Consider the following 20,685-nt stretch of genomic DNA (forward strand, 5'->3'; position numbering starts at 1 on the left):
CGGTAAAGATATCACACAGTATTAGATATCAATTATTTAATGCTTAAGAAAAACAAACTTTCTGACATTCAAGGTCATCTGAGTCAATTTAGGTTATAAATTACTTAAGAAAAGTTGCTCAGTTTGTTCAACAACCCAACATCAAGAAAACTTTCATTTATCTTCGTGACATAGTTTCTAACTGGGTTTGAAATACTTGAACAAGTTGTTGGCCTGGCTGCCTTTTCCTGGAGCCTTTCTGTCTTTGGACATCAAGCTTTTTCCTGGTTTCTTAGATGAGGAAGTCTTCAGAATTGGCTTCTGCTGTTTCCACTCAGACATCAGCTCCCTTTGAACATCTGGCGGAAGCTCAGAAAACACCTTAGGGTCCACATTTCCCGGGAACTCGCAGTCAGATAACCGGGGGAATGACAGACCCCCTTCTTCCATGACTTCTTCTTCTGGGAATGCGCTTGTACCTGCCTTCCCCTGGTGATTGACGGTGGTCACTCTGTTGGAAGAGTTCAACTTGTTTGCAGCATCTTTTGTGTCACTAATACTTTCTGAGTCTGTAAGTGTCTCAGGAAGTTTGCTTTTTGATGTGCTGGGGACATCAGTGCCTGACTGGCTGCTAGAAGTGCTGTACAGGGAGCTCACATAAGCAGGAGATAACAGCTCCTTCTGGATGTCCTCTGGAAGAAGCTTGAACACCTCCGGGTCAACATTGGGAGGCAACCGTGTCACAGCGTTAGCAGTTTCGTCAGGGTCGCACCCAGCTGTACTGCAGGATGCATTTCGAGTCTCTTCTACAATGACAGCAGAGTTCTGTTTCCATCTTAACCCGTGTAATGGTGCCTCAGAGCTAGAAGAACTAGAAGAGCTTTGTATGGCGGGTTGTTTATTGTGTTGAGTAATCATGCCATCTGTGCCAAACTGATGATCCATATCAATACCCTGAGAGGAATCAACACACTGGAGAATGAAAGAGGAACAAAAGTGAAGTGAGGAAATTCAGAGTACTAGCACATTCCTTCCAGGAAAGAAAAATCCTGCATTAGGTAACTGGGCAGTGTGAAAGAACAGCCTTTCTACTGACCAACATTAATTATTTCTTAAGAACCCTTCTAATACCACTTTGACTTTAATTTAATACCTATTTCATGATCATGATGTTCAAAGTAGAGCCAATATGGCCTTAAATACATTTTTCAGGACTTCCCACTGCTAACACAAAGCAGCGTTTTCATGGAGTTTGGTTACATATGAAGTCCACTCAAGTTAAACATGTTTCATGAAAGCCCATCAGCTCAGACCACATGATCTGGATAAATTATGTCTTTAATGACATTTTGAGGCAGAACATGAAGGAAAGTTTCAGCTGTCATTACTTATTTAAACACAGTTCAGTTTTTCTTCGGAATAATAAATTTGGCACCTAACAAAGACGTTTTGTTGCTACCTAAAAAGAAAATCGCAGGGGTTGTAATATTTTAAGTGGGCTTTCATTTCCTCAAGCATGGCCAGAAATAATGTGCGGACCTCTCTTACGTATGGTTACACACACTTATTGCCTCAAGAATATGATGACTAGTTGTGCTTACGTCCATACTTGACCCTGAAAGGCTAATTTTAAGTCAGGAAAAACTCCTGAAGTTGCTCTGGAGTGTTTTTAGAAACCCACAAATATTTGCCCCTAACAGCCAAATAAGAAAGAGGAATACTGCCAATGGTGGTAATCAGGTTACAGTAGCATATTTTTAGAACAGGAAATCCAATGATTTCATTACATCAATTTGCCTATAGTGATGTGCCATGGTTTCCATGGCTGGCTCAATATCTCTGACCCATCAGAGTATGGACAAAAATCCTCTGGGTGTCTATAACATTAGGATGCTGGCAGTGGATCCTCAGTGATCCAGCTACTGCAAATCGTAGTATTGAAATTGTCGAGTGCAACTCTAATGGCGCTTAGTAATAGGAATGAAAGAAAATGATAAATAATTCCTGCCATTCAGACAAAATTAAGAAACTGTACAAATGGTCAAGTCCTAGCTTCTCCTTGTCACAAAGAAAGGTAAAATTAATTTCTTTGGGCTGTTGAGACAAAATAAGACATATTAAGAGTGACTGATTTGTTTTTTTTCCATTATGGTTTGACATTTTATAATTAATTAATTCATTCATATACTAATATGATAGAAAATAAAGTTATTTGCAGCCCTAATCAGACAGAAATCAGATCCAACAGTTTTTATGAGTGATTCTGAAGGCCTTAGCGGGCAATCCAAAAAAATTCACTTTTATAGGCTACAGTTAAAAGATTTTACTATGTTTTTTATTACAACCCCTTTCATTTTCCTTTTTATGGAAAAATCAAACTAAGATTATCTAACAGTGTTGACAAGCCACGTTACATTTTACCTGGCACTGCGATAAGACGGCCTGGGATTTTTTGGGAGATGTGCTCTGTGAAAAGAACGATGTTATCGAGCCCTTCCCGGTGACGGCAGCTGCTCTGGTCTGCAGATTACTGAAGCAGACGTTAATGAGGGTGAGGTGGAAGGGGGCGCCGCAGTCCACCATCCTGTAGAAGAGTTTCATGGCCAACGGGAGCAGCTGCATCACAGCATCATCACTGCTGCCTATAGACGCATTAGAGAAAAACTGTTTTAATGGAAAGAGTTTTCCTAACTGAGCTGATTTTAACTGCTTTCATTAACCAACTAATTAACTGATTAATTTAAATTAACATGATTGAAGACATTACCAGATATTACAAAGGCTCAGTAGATATGGTACATCTAGACTTCTAGTTATAGTCAGACCTGGATGACTAAAGCTTTTCATTATGTTTTTGTTTAGCGAAAAAGCAAGAAATCACTGTAAACCGACTTAAACTCAAAATCAAAAAAGTTTATTTATGCTCTGATTTTGACTTGAGAAATCAACTTTAGCAACTAAAGTCTGCAAGGTTAAGCTCCTTCCCAGCATAGCCTGTTTGTGTTGGGTAAAGGCGCACAGTGAGTGCTTGACATTTTTGTCTGAAACTAGGAATATTCATTTATAGTTAGCCTGAGGGGAAACTGCTGAATGCTGACAAAATCTCGGGGAAAAGGATGTAGTTTTCAAAGGCAGAGAGCCAGGACAAATATATTTTTAAAAAATGTATACATTGTTTAATATTTTGGCTACGTTTTATTTTTTGACTCTATTAGAGAAGTTTTGCATGCTTCACAGTTCAAACTAAACCTTATTTTTTCCTCTAAAAGGAGGCGCTTTGTTAAGCAGAAGGAGGAGGAGCCTCCTGTGTGATGACCATTTATAGAGATATCTGCTCAGAGTGACATTGTAAAACTCTAAGTGGATGATAAACAGCTTTTAACAGAGCATTTGGAGCAATCTGAAATCTGAAATGTTGGATCAAAGGGCTCATCTAGAAATGATCTTATTTTGAGGATCTACCATTTAGCAGTACATGTGTGACAGAACATAAGAAAAGGATCTGTAAAACATTTATGAGAGAAGATTTTTGAAAAAACAAAATTTAATTATTGACAAGGGATAGACAGAGTGGGTAACTCTTGCTCTTTAGGCAAATGTGTAAACCACTATAGTGTGGAAGCACATTTTTCAAAAATTTATACACACAGAAAATTAAAAACCTGATAAAACCTCTACAGATATCATTCTGAGCTCTCCCTGACACGTGAGCATACCAGAGCTGATCTTCTGTCCAATGTGGTTGGGGATCGGACACTGCCGGCTCTCCCGACTGAACCACTTGTTGGTCGTTGTGTATTTACGGATTGTGAGCCTGAAGGTTTGAGGCTGCCTGCCGTCTTTGCGCATCCTGCTTTCAAATATAAAACCAAAGGTAAGATTAAGGAAGCCATCCCCCTGTGGCGATTCAGCTTTGAGCTGGTAAAACAGACCTTTCAACCAGACTGCTCAGAAGTTGTTGTGTCTTCTCTGAAACTTCTTTTGTTGAGGACATTTTTTTGAAAGAGTCTTCATCACTGAGAGACTGAAACATAAAGAGGAGAGCAATGCAGCCAAGAAATGTAAAATCGTTTCCCATCAAACATGACTAGAATTAAAGGATTTCTACGGCAATTTACATATTAAAAACACAGGAATCAATATTATTTATGAACTTCCATTTTTACTCTTCATCTGCTTCCTTAAAGGTCACTTCTGGATTTTTTTCCTATATTTTAAAACTAAATAACTATGGTTCACTAAACTGAACTGGATTGCTTAAACTCAAAACGCCAAATTAAAACCAAGTCACTGATGTTTTGTTTGAATACTACTAAAACTTATTTATCAGTGAAGTGTTTAAAAACATACAACCTCACACTATATAAGCTGTAGATAGCAGTAATTAAGTTCCAATAGTTTCTTATCTTGTAGTACTGCAAGAATGGGGGCCTGAATAAATGGAGCAAACACCCATTTATTCATAAATCTTTATACTGCAGCCGCTCCCTGCTGATCATCAGAAAAAATGCAGGTTGTAGCTACAAAAAAGAAAAACTCATACAGCTTCCCGACCTTAGCTTTCTTAGATACCGGGAATCTCAGATGTCGCATCCTACCTGAGGGGCCCCAGTACAAGTAACAGGTGAGTCATCAACACCGAGGGACAGATTCTTCAAACGCTGAGCAGTGGGACTTCCAAACTCCTTCGCCAGGTCATTCAGAGGACACAGCTGCAGGTCTTTTACGCTGACCAATCCTAGGGCTTGAAGTCTCTTAGCAGTTTGGTGACCCACCCCTGAGAATACAAGATGGCACCACAAAATATATTGTCAGGCATATTTAACACATGTGACACACAACAAAAATGCATCAGTGAGTTTTGGATAAAAGCATCTTTAATTAAAAATGCTCCAAATGTTAAGGACAACAGTGTAACAACTATACTTCATTAAAACTCAATCTCGATGCATATCATGTTATGCATTTCTGTTCACCTACCTGCCATCTACTGATGATTAACTATCTTTTAGAGCATCTATACCTGGCACTTTGCGGACACTGCTTAGGCAGCCCATGATGTCACTGATGTTTTCTGGGAGCAGAGTGGTTTGCTGGTTGGGTTTGAAGGTGCCTGAAACCAGTTTGGCTAGCAGCTTGTTTGTGGCGATGCCAGCACAGCCGGTCAGGCCCAGTTTGCTGTGGACGGCTTCTCTGAGCTCTGCTGCAATGTGTGAACCTAAAGCCAACCTTGGGTAGTTACTGGCTTTAACATCTGCACCTGAACAGGAAGGGGAAAAACTGTGGGTATGAGCACACGCGATACAGTTTAGGATCTGCAGGTGAGTTGTTCATGAAGAACAAAACTGAAAGCACTATGCAAATATCTCACGAGTTTGAGCTATTTTTACGAGCCATTTCCCAGTTTCAGTGGGCCAGATGTACATCTACACTTGAGAAGCACAAATGTGACTTACTTGGATGATTGTAGACGTGTCCTTTAAATGAAAAGTCTTCAGACTTCACTAGCTGTGCAAGCCTTTGTTCTACCATCTCAGTGACGTCCATGAAGTTTTCATCAAATCCAAGCCTTTCCACGAGAGGACAATAAGACATCAGCAGCTCTGGATGGCAAACAAGAAAAGGTAAATATATACAAACGGTTATCAGATGAAAACATCAATTCCATTTAGTTTCTAATAACCAACAAGGAACACCAGCAGGGTGGTGAACCAAACAGTGGGTTAAAAACAGTTTACATTCTTGAGTAAAACAATTGCTGAAATGTAGGAATTAGAGATTTTAGCAGTTTAGTCAAAAAGGGTTGTTTTCATTATGAATTGTGGAATTTAAAAGTTGACCAAATCATGATTTTCTTTAAGAGACCGACTCCAAAATTTGATATCTTGTTGCTTTAAGCAGCTCACTATCTAATTTGCTTGCTACAAGCTGAAAATAAATCCATGTCATAGAAACAAACACTAGTCACCGGAGAAAAACGGCATCCCAGATAAACTTTAAGGGTCACGTCACCATCTGGCATAAATGGCTAGTCAAAAGAAGTTACAGCAAGGCCCTCTTGTTACCCACATCTTTCAGTCATGTGAAAGGTTTTTACAGGACTGCAAATCAAATGCAGCTGATTATTTTTTCATCACTAAGTGTGACAACCTCTATAAAAAGCATTCGGCACAAATCAAGGATGACTATTTTTTTCCAAAGCGGAAATATTTGGCTGTAAATCACAGAAACAGCATATTAGCACAAACATCTTATACCAGCTGTCAAGCATGGTGCTAATCTGGGCTTGTTTTGCAGCCACAGAACCTGGACATCTTGGAGTCACTGAGCTGACCACGAACATCTCTGTATACCAAAGTATTTTAGAGTAAAATATAGCATACACAGCAAAATACAGCAAAAGCCTGGCTAAAACTGGGTTATCAACATCATAATAATTCCAAGCACAAATCTACAGCAGAATGGCTGAAAAAGAAAAGAATTAAGATGCTGCAGTGGACCAAAGTCCAACCTGATTGCTATGGTGCGACCTTAATCTCCATGTTTAGCCTGACCTTCCAAGCTTCTTTTATTGCAGCAACTACAATTTCATTTTCTCAGAGTGCACCTTAATATCATACTGCACACTACGACAAAAATTACTTTATTTACTACAGAGCACTATTTTCATGTCACACTGGTGTGATACACTGCTTACCTGTCATTTTATATGACATCTCTCTGTAGTGTGTGAGGTCTTCTCCTTTAACCAGCACCAGCTCAGGACATTTCTCCTTAGCATCAGTCACAGACATCAGCTTGTTGACACCCCTCTCCCTTGCCACATAGTTACAGGTGACTATGATGTACTTCTGCTGTATACCTGATGATATGAGAGTCATTTGGAAGCTTTGGCACAAATGTTTTTTTTTACACTTTTTTCTTTTGCAGCTTTTATAGCATGCAAGTTTACCTAACGGGACTTCTCTCAGTGCAGGGTTTCTGATCATTTCCACCTGAGCATAGAAGCAGTCCAGGTCAAAATGCAAAATGACTTTGTGTGCAGGTACTCGCGTTTTACTGATGCTTGGTCCTGAAACACACATTATATGTACAACAGTTACCATATCTCGAACTCTGAAAGTCACATGAAAGCAAAGAGCAACTGTCAGATTTCAGTTTCAGACTGCCTAGCTTAAGTTTCCAAGTTTACCTGAAGCAGCAGCAGCAGGGGGGCTATGTGTCGGTGAATCCACGAAACTGTTCCTCCACTCGTTTTCATCCTCCTCATCCTCGCTGTTTTCCATCTCAAAGCTCGTAAATGTAATACATTTTGCTGAAATATAGACTGCTACAACTACTGCTGCTGTTGTTGTCGTAATAGTTCTTTCATTGTAGGTCCCAATTCAGTTACGTGCAACGTTGCCATCTCTCGACATGGAGGGGTTACTGCAACGCAGCAACTACCAAAAAAAGTTTCTATAAATGCATTTTTTTTTTTAAATTTACAAACACAATAAATAAAATTAAAATTTTAAATGTTACGGAATACTGTGTTATTTGAAGGTATTAAAATTGGTTTTTCGACAGTCGTCACGCGACCTGACCACAACGTATATAAACAAGGCTGACGTCACCTGATGTCGGAGGCTTCAACTGCTAACGTCCGTTTGTTAATTATAAAAAAATCTGAGGAAAAAAAGTGCGGAAAGTAGCTAATGTTTCCTTCTTCGGGCTTTTTTGCTGATATAAACTGTCCCTTCTCACAACATGGGCGTTGTGAGCGGCCTCACTGTTTATACAAACATCCTACAAAGCAGGCGCGGGACTGGTTTGCTGTCTCATTTGAATCATCCAAAGTGGACTTCACAGGTCAGTGCTTCAACTATGCCAACTGACTTCGAACAGCTTGTGCATTAGCTTGCCGTTTTACCTGTTAAAAAGGTTTAATTGTTTAAGAAAAACCCCATAAACCCTGGGAATTATAAGAAGCTTTTAAATCGATTAAAAGGGTTTTAACGTTACAGGTGTAAGGACAAGTGTTTTCTTAAAAAAAAAAAAAAAACTTCTACCATCTACCTTGTGTTCTTTAAAAGTTCTATTTTGTCACTAAAGGGGCACGATAGGATCTTCACACATCAAATAGCACAAAAACTAAATGGCAAATTATCAAGCTGTCACTTACATTTAAGTAAATACTTATCCTGTTTCATATTCACGTTGAACAGAAGAACAGAGGCCTTATACGGGCTGTGGAGATGACTGCCTTCATGAGCTGGAGCGGATCAACAAGGAGATTGAATCTGTAAGGCATGAGGTGGAGCAAGAGCGGATGCGACTGTCACGTTACCAGACTGTACAAGCAGACCGCATAAACAACAAGCCTGCTTCCAAGCGTGAGAGTAAAACTGTAGACAGAAAAGCTTATGGGCCATCGTCTCGCACAGATTTTACTAAAGCACACCAGCGAGGAAAGAAGTATGTGGTTGACAACTCAAAACCGAGGACTGATTTGGAGTATGACCCACTGTCCAACTTTTCTGCAGACTTGCTCTCTTTCAGCTCATTGACAAAGGACCAGAAGTTGAAAAGTAGACAAGTAAAAGACAAAAGTCCAAAAAACACTGCCCCATGTATTGATAAAGAACCATTTGCGTATCAGGCTCCGATTTCCCGATCACCATCTCCGGAGGCACTTGATGTTTCTTCTGAAGGTGAAGACCTAATTATTGATGTTCCTCCTTCTCCTGACAAAACTGGTCAGAGAACTGCTAAGTCTGTAGCAGGTAAATCCTCTCAGGTGACAGCAGTGGAGGTAACGGAGGAAAAAAAAGAACCTAATTTACCTGATTCTCCATCACGACACTATAAAATACCTCTGTCTTCATCAGATTCAAATAAAACTCATCATTATGTTGAAAACAGTCAAGCTTTACTAACTATACTTGCTGACAAAGAGTCTGAAGATCTAAAAAATGGTGGCAATGTAGTGGACTTAGCAGAAAGTCCAGAAGACCTTGTAAATGAATGTCAAAAAATTACCAAATCTGTATTGGAGAAGATCCCCGAACAACAAGATCACAACCTGAACAATCCTCAGTGTGACCTGCTCAGTATCTTTGAGAAAATTAATCAGCAGGAGACACCCAGGAATTTACTTTTTTGTAAATCTCCAGCCTCTAACTCATCACGCAGGCAAGTGCCTCAGGACAGAGTTCAAAGTCACAGCTGTTCTGAAAAAAGTACACCGTCAGCAGTGATAGGAAACCAGAAAAAGTCAAGCAAAATGTCAGGACAGACACAGGGAATAGCTGCTGACGGTCCTAACCTGCCTCTAGAGCAAGCAGAACAAGGGTCGGAGAACAGCGAGTTTGAGGGTCGGCATGTTTTGTCAACTTCTGTCAGCTCACAACTCGGAGCCGAACCGTGTTCTGAGCAGAATTTGGTGACGGTAAATACTGAAGAGATCATATTAATCAACTCCAGCTCTGATGAAGAGGAGGAGGAAGGGCTCAACCATTCAGGAATGGAGCTCTCAGACAGCGACCCAATGGAGGAATGCTACAGGATCTTCATGGAGGCAAACAATGAGGAAAAAGGAACTGAAGAGACTCCTGGTGCACATGTAAGTAGCCTGTAGAGACTGCAAATTCATTATGAAGAAATTCTTTTGAGAATATAAAGATTTTTTTTCTCTCCCCTTGTATTTCTTAGTTAGGGGCTGTGGATGCAGAGAAGATGGAGGTAAATGTCACACCCAAGGGATTACCAGGAAGGAAAAGAGTGGCTCATGAAGCCAAACAAACAGAGGTAGGTACAGTCCAGTCTCATAGCAAAATGTGTTTTTTAAAGACAGGAGATGTCTTTTTTTAAAATCCAAAACACTGTTTTTATTGCCTAAACAGTATTTTAATACCCAAGCCTAACCTAGTAGTTTTTAATAATGATAACAAATTTTAATTGAATAACGTATTAAAAATAATATGACAGAAATGTGGGGGAAAAAAATCACCATGCTTGGCAGATGAAAGGTCACACTCAGGAACATTAAAAAGTAGGGTTGGCCATTTATGTCCATAATGACTCACTAGAAGTCGTGGCCTTTTTCTTAAGATCTGTTGTGACATGATGTAAGTTGACTAATCTTTACCCAGGATTGCATAATCAAAGTTAAGCATGTGTTTTGAATGACCTCCTCTGTGCAGCAGCCAGTAGCTAAGAGCAGGCCTCAGCCGCAGGTTTTGGTTCCACTCTGTGAGCCAGTAACTTCAGGATTTGGCTCTAGACCCTCTGTCAGTTCCAAAACCCAGCAGGTTCAGCAGAGAGCCTCCACTCCGACTGTTTCAGTTAAAGGTGGGCAGGCTTTTGTTTCCTCCACCTCTCAGAAGAAACCAGAGACCCAGTTTACACCTTCTGTTTTAACTCAAAACCCTGCAACCCTCCAGCCTGTGCGCAATGGTAAGTATCTGTTGGCAGTAGTAGTGATGATTGTTTAGTTCTTAGACACATTAAGAATAAAAAATGCAAGAGCATGATAACGTGTAAATTAGATTAGATCCAGATTACTGTCATTGAGATAGTATAACTCAAAAGATGAAATGCAGTTTGGCATCTAATCTGAAGTGCAAACAATGTAGGTACATATGTATATACAATAATGTATACAAAAACCATTCCAATAAACAAATGAAAGCACTTCATTGAAATTGTATTTTTGTGTTTGATATAGAAAGTTTTATCACTAAAGCATACTTGCATTGCTCTGTGTAGCTCTATCATCCTTTCTTAAACTTCTGTGCAAGTTGTGTATTTTTTTTTTTTAAATTATTGGCACAGTACAAGTAAACCATGTCTAGTATGAGTATGCTCTTACTAGCTTTTCCTCAGTACACATTTTTTCTGTTCCATAGCTTTTGTGAACTATATACCTTTGGGACCAGCTGTTATTGAAGTGGGCAACAACTTGCATTTGATCCTTCCAGACGGTGCCTTCCCTGTGCCCATTTCTTCCAATTCCAATCCAGTTACTCCAGTTTTAACTCCAATAAATCAGGTTCACACAAGGGCCCTTGCTATAAAACAAACATACCATCCACATGCAGTTACTCCTATGCATCCTATGCAGCGATGCCGCCTGGCAGCACCAGTGCTCATTCCTGCTGTTGCACGCAAACCTTTACTAAACTCTACTTTTACATCTGCATCTTTACGTTCAAGTTCAACTATTTCTACTGTTCCTCAAAATTCTGGTCAAGCTTCTGCAAAGGTAAGAACTTCAACTAAACCTGGATCGTCAGTACAAGTTAGAAATGCTTAACCCACTTAATAAATATTATGTGGTTCTGTCCCCACAGCCGTTGCCTGCTAAACGAAAACTGAAGCAGCAGTGTGAGGCTGCCAAAGACAAAGTGCCCCATGATGTCAGACAGCGGTATGTCAACATGTTTACGGAGGAGTTCCTCAAAACGACACCCAATGTTAATGATGCCTTTGAAAAGGTGAGCATATGTCACAATCCTCCTCAGTAACAAACTCTAGTGTGGAAAGAGAGAGACATATGTATGTATTTTTTTTTTTCTCTGATCTTTCTGTTGATAGGCTCTTGCTGAAGAGAAGACCGTGTACAATCGGAGTGTGAACAAGCTCAAGTATATGAGTGTTGCAGTGAATGCACTCAAGAGGCTGAAGAGTCAAAGCACTGTTGCTGCTAAAGGTGAGCACTTCATGGAAAAAGCTGTAGGAAATTACCTGTTTGTAAAATATCTCCAGAATCTCTGTAGATGTTGGGCATACAATTCATTCACTGTACAATTATTGTACTTTTTGTTCACCGAATTACATAAAATAGTCAAAATGTTCAACTCATTGATAATTCATTCAGTGTTACAGACTTTTTGGGATAATTTATTTTAAATTCTTATCCAGGGCTTTAAATAAGGAAATTCCCTGTTGCTTTCTAACTGTACTTGTTTAGAGCAGATGGACCGACATCTCCCCATTCACAGTACTAGCAAGAAAATTATACTACACTCCTGAAATCTAAAAATACTTGAAACATTTGATAGGTGGCCTCGGAATAAGGACATGTACTACGGGGGGGACTGGATACAGTTCCTCAAGTAGGGTCTTTCAGAAATCAATTACCTGTCTGATTAGAGTGTTAAAAGGGATGAATGGGCTACTAGATAAACCACATTATAATTGGTATGAATATCTCGTAATTGTAATTTTGTGCTTATTGTTTTTGATATATCTTGAGTTTTTTTGACTTAAAAAAAGATAATAATAAACAGATGTTTTGATCTGGTATATAACGGACATTTAAATATTTGTTTTGCAGATGAAAACAAAGTCTACAGTCAAAAACGGAAAGGGAACATGCCTCTTAACCCAACAAAGTTTAAAGGAAATTGTGAGCATTAGTTTCCTTTGTACAAATGTAGACTTTATAATTATTAAATATTTTGACAGTTTATGAGTGTTTTTATTATTCCAGCAGATGACATGGCATTGTATGAGAGTCTGAAGGATTATATTTTGACTGATGAAAAGCTAATTGAGAGTAACTATCCTGTTCAACACCCAGAGAAATGTGGTTCTGCAGTTCTTTTTGCTGAAAAGAAAGTTAGTCCAGATGGTAAGTGGAAATATCCAACCATGCTCCCTGGTATTCCTATATTATTTCACTAGAGGGCGTGCTTGACTAAAGTATTTGGACTCTGGGTTGGTTCTCTCTGTTAAGTGTTGTATTTTATTTGTTAAAAGCACTGAAGAGGATCTGTTGTCGCTGTGGTGCTACATACTCTGTGAGCCAAAGTGGCAAACACATTCGCAAGGAGGAATGCAACTACCATTATGGGAAAGGAGTTGAGAATAGAGGTTAGAAACCATTACCAGGTTATTCTTGACTATTTTATAAAATATTTTGACTGGTGTCTTTTCACCATCTTAATGTTAAATCTATGTGCTATATAAACATGCTTGAAGGTGCGCACCGTCCTAGTAGACCATCTTTTTAGGAGCACCATACTGATACTAGTTCAAAGCTCTCCTTTTGTAAGCAGCAGCCTCAAAACAACCTGAAGACTTGAGGGCTGTGCAGTAACAGTTTTTAAGCATTGGTACATTTTTAAAACTTTAATAAAATTTTCCAGTGCCCGGTGGAGTGGAAACTCGCTACAGCTGCTGTCAGGGAGTCATGGGAGCCCCTGGATGTCAAGTGTTTAAGGTAAAAAGGAGGAAGGAAAAGTCCTCTGAGTTAAAGGAATTCTTGTCAAATATTTCATATGTACCAGGACCACTTTGTTTTGTCAACCAGTTACATGTCCATGATGCCCTCAGCCTGGATGGGTTTGTGTCTACCATCTCCCGGGGTCCCTCAGACAGGAGCTGTCCTGGTGTCTATTCCTTGGATTGTGAAATGGTGATGTTGGATTTGGGGATTTACATGTGGCTTTATTAAAATGTGCAGTTAAATAGATAGTTTTATAAGCTACACTAACAGAATAAACAGCCTCACCTCACTATATACTCTACCTTTAACTCTTGTGCCCATGGGCTTTATGTCAGAATTTGTTAGTGTGGAAAAAGATTTCTGAAGTTTGATTTTTGTTTTTAATCAGTTTGCAATGAAAACATGTTTGCTTTTGTAGTGCTACACTGTTCATGGTTTGGAGTTATCCAGAGTGACAGTGGTCAACTCGAGTCTGGAAGTTGTATACGACACCTTTGTTAAACCTGAAAATGAGGTCATTGACTATAACACCAGGTAATGTGATAATATATCTCTGTGCACTACATAAACTATACGAACTCGCTCTGTTATTACAGAAGTGTGGCAGCAGTCTGAAAATTGTTCTGTATAATGGAAATTTAGTCAATGCTAAGTTCAAGGTTTAGCCATTATTTCAAAGATGGGGAAGATGTTTTGCTTTATGACACACATGATGAGGATGATGGAATGAAGCTAACAAGACCAGTGCAGCTGTGCTTAGAGCCCATGTGACACCTTACTTGTCCAGATTTTCAGGTGTTAGTGAGGAAGATGTGAAGGGTCACCATGCTTCTCTAAGAGATGTCCAGGAGACCTTGTTGAGCTTCATAAATGCTGACACCGTTCTGGTTGGACACTGCCTGGAAACAGACCTCTGTTTACTCAAGGTGACTTCTTGACTTCCCTTTTCACACATATTCTTGTTTATTTTTATTTTTTTAAGTGCACAGCGTATTCCACATTTTACAGCTGCAGTCCTTATAGTTATAGTTTATTTATTTATATAGCACATTTAATTACAACAGGAATGTTGACTAAAGTCCTGTACAAGAATACAAAATGCCTAGTAAAATACCTGATAATATTGATACCAAACATCAAATATAAATGAACAAATAACTCACATTTGTATTTACTGGCTTTTAATACAGCATGAGTTTTAAGATAAGATTTAAAAAGATTGACAGTAGGAGCCTGTCTGATGTGTAGGGGTAAATTATTCCACAGCTTAGGCGCTACGACTGCAAATGCTCAATCGCCTCTATGAACCAGCCTCGACCTTGGTATGGCTAAAACAAAAGATCACTTGATCCTAAGAGATCTAAAGGGCGCATAAGGCTGCAAGAGGTCAAACAAATACCCGGGAGCCTGTCCATTCAGGGCTTTGTAAGTCAACAATAAAATTTTAAAATCAATTCTGAAGTGGACAGGGAGTCAGTGAAGAGAGGCATGCACCGGGGAAGTATGTTCACGCCTTTTAGTGCGTGTCAGAAGACGAGCTGCAGCATTTTGGACAAACTGCAGTCTTGCAAGGCAGGTCTGGCTAACTCCTACATATAAGGAGTTACAATAGTCCAGCTGGGATGTAATAAAAGCATGAATCGCCAGTTCAAAGCTTTTAAAACATAAAAGTGATCTCACCTTAGATAAAAGCCTCAGTTTGAAGAAAGACTGCTGTACAACTGAGCTTATCTGTTTTTCAAAGGTGAAATTGCTGTCAAATATAAGACCAAATTTTTGGCATGCGATTTGATAAAAGGGGTTGCCACTTGGTCCAAAAATTATCACTTCGATTTTGTTCTCATTGAAGTTAAGAAAGTTAGAGGCCATCCAGGATTTAACTTCACCGAGACACTGATGTAATGGTTCTAGTGAGTTCATTGAGGGTTCATCTGGATAGCTTTTTGTTTTAAACCAGAACCATGGAAGAAGTTTGTAGCAACTGTTATTGAGAGAATCTCAATTAGACTCCCCTTTGTGCAGCACATGGGGACTGCAAGGACTCCCTTTGTCGCTTTAGATTAATCAATGAAAGATTTTTAGAACACTTATTGAATGAACAACTCTGTAACTACATAAGGCATTTCTTACCACCCAGGCGGTTTTATAAAAATAAAAAAAGTGATGGGGTATTTTCAACACCCTGCTGGACAGGCAGCGTGGACACAGTTTGTGAATTGAGTAATTCAAGATTGAGGCAACGTAGGAGTTTGAAATTGATACCCTAGGTGTAGCTATTTAAAAATCTGAATGTTTGAATCCCAGTGACCTTAACATCAGATTTTCTGAAAATCTTGTAAATGTTATAAATCAAGAAAGAAGTCACCTGGGGTTTTCAAATACATGCATAGGTGAATTTGTTAATAATATTTTAAGACTTTGAAACCCCGTGGCCTCAACATTAAGGTCAGAGGTCAGCTATTATGAAAAGACCTAGGATTTTCAAGTTTTTAGAAAAATGTTACCTTTACAACCTTCCGAGCTATTCGATTGGATAAGATGCTATACACTACTGGGTGTTCTTAAAAAAACAAAAAAAAACAAACCTATTGGTTTTACAATACTAATTTCAGGGTTTTTAAAAAAAAAAAATTTTTTATTGACAATTATGCAGTTTAATGTCTCATTGCCATCTGAAATGAAAGCATAGTAGAAACAAACAATTGGAGTCAAAAAAGAAATCAAGGAATAAATTATTAGACCCAAATGTATTCTAAATTTTTGACTCATCAAAGTAGCCACTTTTGGGAGATATAACAGCTGAACACACCCATTGCGTTCTTTCTAGAGATGGACCGATCCGATATTGCGTATCGGTACCTAAATTACTGGATCGGATATCGGAGAGAAATAAAAAATGTAATCCGATCCATTAAATATCACAAAAGCACCTCAGAAAACTTGCGACATGGCGTAACTCGTCGGAGCAGTATGCGTCATGTGATAGAGCGGCTGTAGCGTGTGAGACCTGTCTGTGGTCAGGTTGAGCATTTGGAGCCTCGCTACCAAACCGGCATTTCATTTCCGAGAAAGTTATCCCAGAGAGAAGTAAAGCAAGTGTGTAAGTTCATCTCTGGATGTTTGTAAAGCATTCCCACGTTAAGCTTAACAACCGAAATATGGAGCGACTGCCTCTCTTCAATCATGAAACTGATCAATAATCAGCTGATCGGCTTTTCTGTCGCGAGTTCGTCTCTCTTGTAAGTTTATCGCCCACTTTGTACCAGAAAGAGGAAACCAGCACCAGGATCCTTTTCTACTGTGCAGGGGCGGGTCTAGCAAAGTTTAGCCGGGGGGGCCAGGTAGGGCATTAACAGGGAAAGGGCACAAAGAAATACTTTTCTTTCTTATTCTCATTTAAAATGTCTCGCTTTAATAAATAATTATCTGAATCTTACAACCAAAGTTTTAATCTGATGTAAAATGTATAGAAGTCCATTACTGTATATAGTAACTATTAAGTCTAATATACCCTAGTAAGCTAGTACTTTTTCCTTCAGAAATGTACCATCTGTGCAGTCTGCAATTCTGTTGAAGTAAGATGTTGAAGCTATTTAATTATTGTGGAAAAATAATCTATTTCTGAGCTTTTTATTTTTTTATTTTTTTATGCGTGAGTTAAATTAAAGTTGATTATGTCGATTAAGCATCACGAGACGGAGGGTGCTTAATATTTCTGAGTACTCTTTAAAATACCAGAATGGGGAGGTGGTTGCAGGTTTAAGTGTATTAGATTGATCAGTTTTGCTGAACTATGAAATATTTGGGGTGCAGTGTATGTTTTGCATACAGGTTTAACAGAATAGCTTTAGTTAAAACTTGAGTATGAACTTATACAAAATGCAGCAAGATATTTAAAAAAATAGTTTTATTGATTAAGAAATACACTATTGGATTCATATCGGTATCGGCAGATATTCAAATTTATGATATCGGTATCGGACATTAAAAAAAAAAAAAAAAAAAAAAAAAAAAAGTGGTATCGTTCCATAAATGTGTGGCACTTGTAGGTTGCTTTGCTTTCACCCTTTTGTCCAGTTCATCCCAAACCAGCTTGATGGGGTTTAAGTCTGGAGGCTGTGCTGGCCACTCCATGTTTTCAAGCTTACAACCTTGTTCGTTCTCCTGAGGTACTTCTAGCGTAGCTTGGAACTATGTTTTGGGTCATTATCTTGCTGTAGGATGAACCCCTGACCAACTAGGCACATACCAGAGGGTACTGCATGGTGCTGCAGAACGCTGTGGTAGCTGTTTTGGTTCTGGGTGCAAAAAGTCCCAGACCTTCACACTTCCTCCATGTTTGACAGTTGATGCCACCACTGTGGAACGATCCTTGCACCTACTTAATGGTGTACAAAGATCCTGTGTGATGAAGCCAAGATTTCAAATCCATTTTCATCAATCCATTATACTTTCTTCCAGTCTTCAGTAGTCCAATGTCAGTGTTTCATGGTCCAGCCAAGCCTCTTTGTCTTATTCTGAAATCTCAGCAATGGCTTTCTTGTTGCAATTGGTCCTGTCAAACGTGCAGCTTGAAGTCTTCTCTTCACAGTTGCAACTGAGACTTAAATACTACGACCACTATTAAGCTGTGTTTGAAGCTGATGTCCTTTGAGCAGCCTATCAGCTGTTAACACTCAGAAACTTGTCCTCTGATTCAGTTGTGGACTTTGGGTCTGCTAGACCTCTTTCTGCCAGTTTTCTCCAGTTTCTGAGTGCCTTTTGATGGTAAAGGAAACTGTACGCACTGAAATTTTGACTTTCCTTGCAACTTCTCTGTAGGAAAGACCTACATTTTTAAGTGTTATGATGGTCTGTCCCTCTTCCATTGTTAATTGCCTTTTTCTCACCATTTTTGTAGAAACAGAGTACTTTCTGCAGCACAAAACTGTTCAGCTGATGCTCACGAGGGTATGGTATCACAGTGTGTTCCAACACTGCTTTTATGCAGACAGGATAGTTGTAACTAATCCAGAAAAGTTGGAACACCTCTAGCTTTCAAGGCCTGATCAACCTCCACTGCTGTAGAACAGCTTTAAATTATTAACCCATTTTGTGGTCTCGGATAGCCGGCCCGTCGTGACTTTTTGTAGAATTCTGAAATGGACATTATTTTTCAGTTTTGGGAAACCTTTCTTCCTTTTTTTTTTTAAATTTTTTTATAAATTTTATTTAAAACCTTTGGCAGTTCAACACTTACCTTTGTACCATTTCAACCTGTTCATTGGACTTGAACAACATAAATTGCAGTAAATAATAGAGAAATTTGGGTGTTCTAAACTTTTGACCGGCAACGTATTTCAAACACATAATTGACAGAGACCAACCGATATTGAAACTACATCATGGTCTGGTTGTCTTGTATACCCTAGATTTAATTTTTTGTATGACATTTGGACAAAAGGGTCCAAATGTCATAATACAGTAATTTCACTTCATTTCTCTCAGATGTCCTCCAAAAGTATTTTATTTTGACCATCTTAATTGCACTATAGTGGTCCCTCATTTATTGCGGCAGTTACATTATAGGTGAAATCTGCGACATAGCCAACTTTAATTTTTACAATTATTATAGATGTTTTAAGGCTGTAAAACCCCTCACTACACACTTTATACACTTTTCTTAGACAGGCATGAACATTTTCACTTTTTCCTCTTGTTTAAACACTCTGAAACTTAAAACCTTTGTAGAAAAATAAGTCCAGTATTATAGAATGAAACCAACGGCCCCTGCAGGTGCCTTTGACAGTGCAAAACATTTCATTGATATTATGTTTGTAAGTTTTCTCCCCAGCAAACAACAAAGTACAGCACTTTAGTCACACTGGTAGAAATTGAAGACTTATGTAAATTTGACAAGCTGAACGCATTCTCTACTGGACAGCAGACACGGCACGGGATTGACAATGGTCTACAGCTAATCAGGACGCGGAACACAAAGTGCTGTTTAAATGTAATAAAAAAAATAAATAAATAAAAAAAGCCCGCAAAATTGCACACAAAAAAAATCCGCAAAACAGGTGTTATAGCGAGGGACCACTGTATTTCTAATTAGATAAAAATTTGGTTTGGGTAAAGTTTTCACCAGCAGGTGGCAGCACATTACTGGAAAGTCTTAATGTAATGTAGCTCCCAACCCCTCTCAAGTTGGGAGCTACATACAAAAAAAGTCACCATTTGCCCTGACTTAAGCAAATCATATAAAGGAATTGTTTTTGTATGAAAAGTTTCTCACAAAAAGCTACCTTAGCAAACATATATGAACTGGTAGAAACGGGAAGTAGTCTCATTTAAAAAAAACTAAACAAAACAAAAAACGACAAACTCTGTAAAGCTGCTCTGAAAGCTGCTCCAGAGTTATTTTCTCCTGAACGGAGCATGGTGTCGTTCTGGGAGGATCTAGTGGTGATGACGGGGCCACCAACCTGTCCCTTTGACTAGAAGGCCAGTACTTCCTCTGACTCTCCATTATATTTCCTACACCTTTCAGGGCAGAGAGCATGCTACATTGAGTCACTGCACCATTTTATGGCACAAAGTGGTATTACATGAAAGTACTGCTGGGCCCCATTTCAGCTTCAGCTTATATATCCTCTTTAAGTGTTTTGGGCAGTAAGATTCACTGGTTACTTCTCCAGATTTTATTCATATTCTGTAGCTATAGTTCATGTTGAAAGTAAAACAGAGTAATTTATCAAGTTTGAACCTATAAGAAAAGCTTGAGATATCTTCCTGTTTACTGCAGCTGCTCCACGGGATGGTGGTGGATACATCGGTAGTCTTTCCCCACCGCCTGGGCCCCCCTCACAAACTGACCCTCAACAAGCTCACAGCTGAATACCTCAGAAGGATCATTCAAGAGAGTGGTGGGTTACCACTATGCAAATGGTTTCTGTCACTATAATATCATTACATTCCAAATAAAGATGACTTATTAATATGACTTATTATAACATTAAATGCCACCGACTCATGCAGCAGATATCAGATTTATTCCTGAAGATACTGACTTCAGTTGCATTGATTTTTTTTTTTTTTAAAGATTATTTTTTTCCCCTTAGTTTGTGGCCATGACACTGCAGAAGATGCTACTGCCTGTATGGAGCTGATGCTGTGGAAAGTCAAAGAAGATGGAAAATTGAAAAAATGATGGAAATAAAATTATTCCTGTACACTTCATGTGGGGGGAGGGGGGACAAATACTAGCAGTGATTCAAATGTATTATTTTGTGTAAACCTCGTTCAGGACACGGAAGGCAGTTTTTTGTTAGTGTGATTTATGTTAATGTGTTCTGTATGTAAAATTTCAATTTGGAGCCCATCTTCCATATATGTATAAATGTTGACCACATGTAGTGCCAAGAGGACCCACAGTGGTGACTTTTCATGAGCAGTACTCAAGTAAAGGCATAGAATGAATTTTGTGTTTTCCTTTCTTAAAAAAGCAAAACTCA

The 20,685-nt window shown here is 38.9% G+C and overlaps 2 protein-coding genes across 4 annotated transcripts; one reads left to right on the forward strand and one right to left on the reverse strand.

Moving 5' to 3' along the window:
- Nucleotides 1–21: 21 nt before the first annotated feature.
- On the reverse strand, nucleotides 22–8,190 carry poli (polymerase (DNA directed) iota). The gene is made up of 11 exons (XM_026188941.1): nucleotides 8,144–8,190; nucleotides 7,172–7,421; nucleotides 6,932–7,051; nucleotides 6,677–6,841; nucleotides 5,436–5,582; nucleotides 5,003–5,239; nucleotides 4,578–4,756; nucleotides 3,912–4,003; nucleotides 3,696–3,829; nucleotides 2,401–2,621; nucleotides 22–951 (listed from the first exon to the last, which is right to left on the reverse strand). Exons 2-11 carry the CDS (start codon nucleotides 7,263–7,265, stop codon nucleotides 178–180), a joined length of 2,163 nt encoding a protein of 720 aa, XP_026044726.1. The 5' UTR covers nucleotides 7,266–7,421; nucleotides 8,144–8,190; the 3' UTR covers nucleotides 22–177.
- On the forward strand, nucleotides 7,488–20,650 carry LOC113034405 (RNA exonuclease 1 homolog). 3 transcript variants are annotated; one of them, XM_026188931.1, is made up of 16 exons: nucleotides 7,488–7,830; nucleotides 8,187–9,583; nucleotides 9,673–9,768; nucleotides 10,167–10,416; nucleotides 10,869–11,224; nucleotides 11,313–11,456; nucleotides 11,557–11,671; nucleotides 12,299–12,370; nucleotides 12,455–12,595; nucleotides 12,724–12,837; nucleotides 13,113–13,186; nucleotides 13,277–13,381; nucleotides 13,611–13,726; nucleotides 13,980–14,118; nucleotides 19,977–20,097; nucleotides 20,293–20,650. In XM_026188931.1, the coding sequence occupies exons 1-16, from the start codon at nucleotides 7,677–7,679 to the stop codon at nucleotides 20,379–20,381; spliced, it is 3,483 nt and encodes a 1,160-aa protein (XP_026044716.1). In that variant the 5' UTR covers nucleotides 7,488–7,676; the 3' UTR covers nucleotides 20,382–20,650. The 3 variants fall into 3 exon arrangements, with proteins under 3 accessions (XP_026044716.1, XP_026044714.1, XP_026044715.1); XM_026188929.1 differs by having other exon boundaries at nucleotides 7,489–7,830; nucleotides 10,164–10,416; XM_026188930.1 differs by having other exon boundaries at nucleotides 7,489–7,830; nucleotides 10,164–10,416; nucleotides 12,458–12,595.
- The last annotated feature ends 35 nt before the right edge of the window (nucleotides 20,651–20,685 follow it).

The sequence above is a fragment of the Astatotilapia calliptera genome, chromosome 12, assembly GCF_900246225.1.
Source record: "Astatotilapia calliptera chromosome 12, fAstCal1.2, whole genome shotgun sequence".
NCBI lineage: Eukaryota > Metazoa > Chordata > Actinopteri > Cichliformes > Cichlidae > Astatotilapia > Astatotilapia calliptera.

What these genes read in the sequence shown, in the direction of transcription:
- poli (XM_026188941.1), bottom strand. Translation starts at nt 7,265, where the DNA reads ATGGAAAACAGCGAGGATGAGGAGGATGAAAACGAGTGGAGGAACAGT. An exon ending in CAGTGTCCGCAAAGTGCCAG is followed by an intron (nt 4,757 to 5,002) that starts GTATAGATGCTC and finishes TTGTATTCTCAG; the next exon opens with GGGTGGGTCACCAAACTGCT. An exon ending in CTTGTACTGGGGCCCCTCAG is followed by an intron (nt 4,004 to 4,577) that starts GTAGGATGCGAC and finishes TTTATGTTTCAG; the next exon opens with TCTCTCAGTGATGAAGACTC.
- LOC113034405 (XM_026188929.1), top strand. Translation starts at nt 7,677, where the DNA reads ATGTTTCCTTCTTCGGGCTTTTTTGCTGATATAAACTGTCCCTTCTCA. An exon ending in CCTCCAGCCTGTGCGCAATG is followed by an intron (nt 10,417 to 10,868) that starts GTAAGTATCTGT and finishes TCTGTTCCATAG; the next exon opens with CTTTTGTGAACTATATACCT. An exon ending in GTCATTGACTATAACACCAG is followed by an intron (nt 13,727 to 13,979) that starts GTAATGTGATAA and finishes TTACTTGTCCAG; the next exon opens with ATTTTCAGGTGTTAGTGAGG.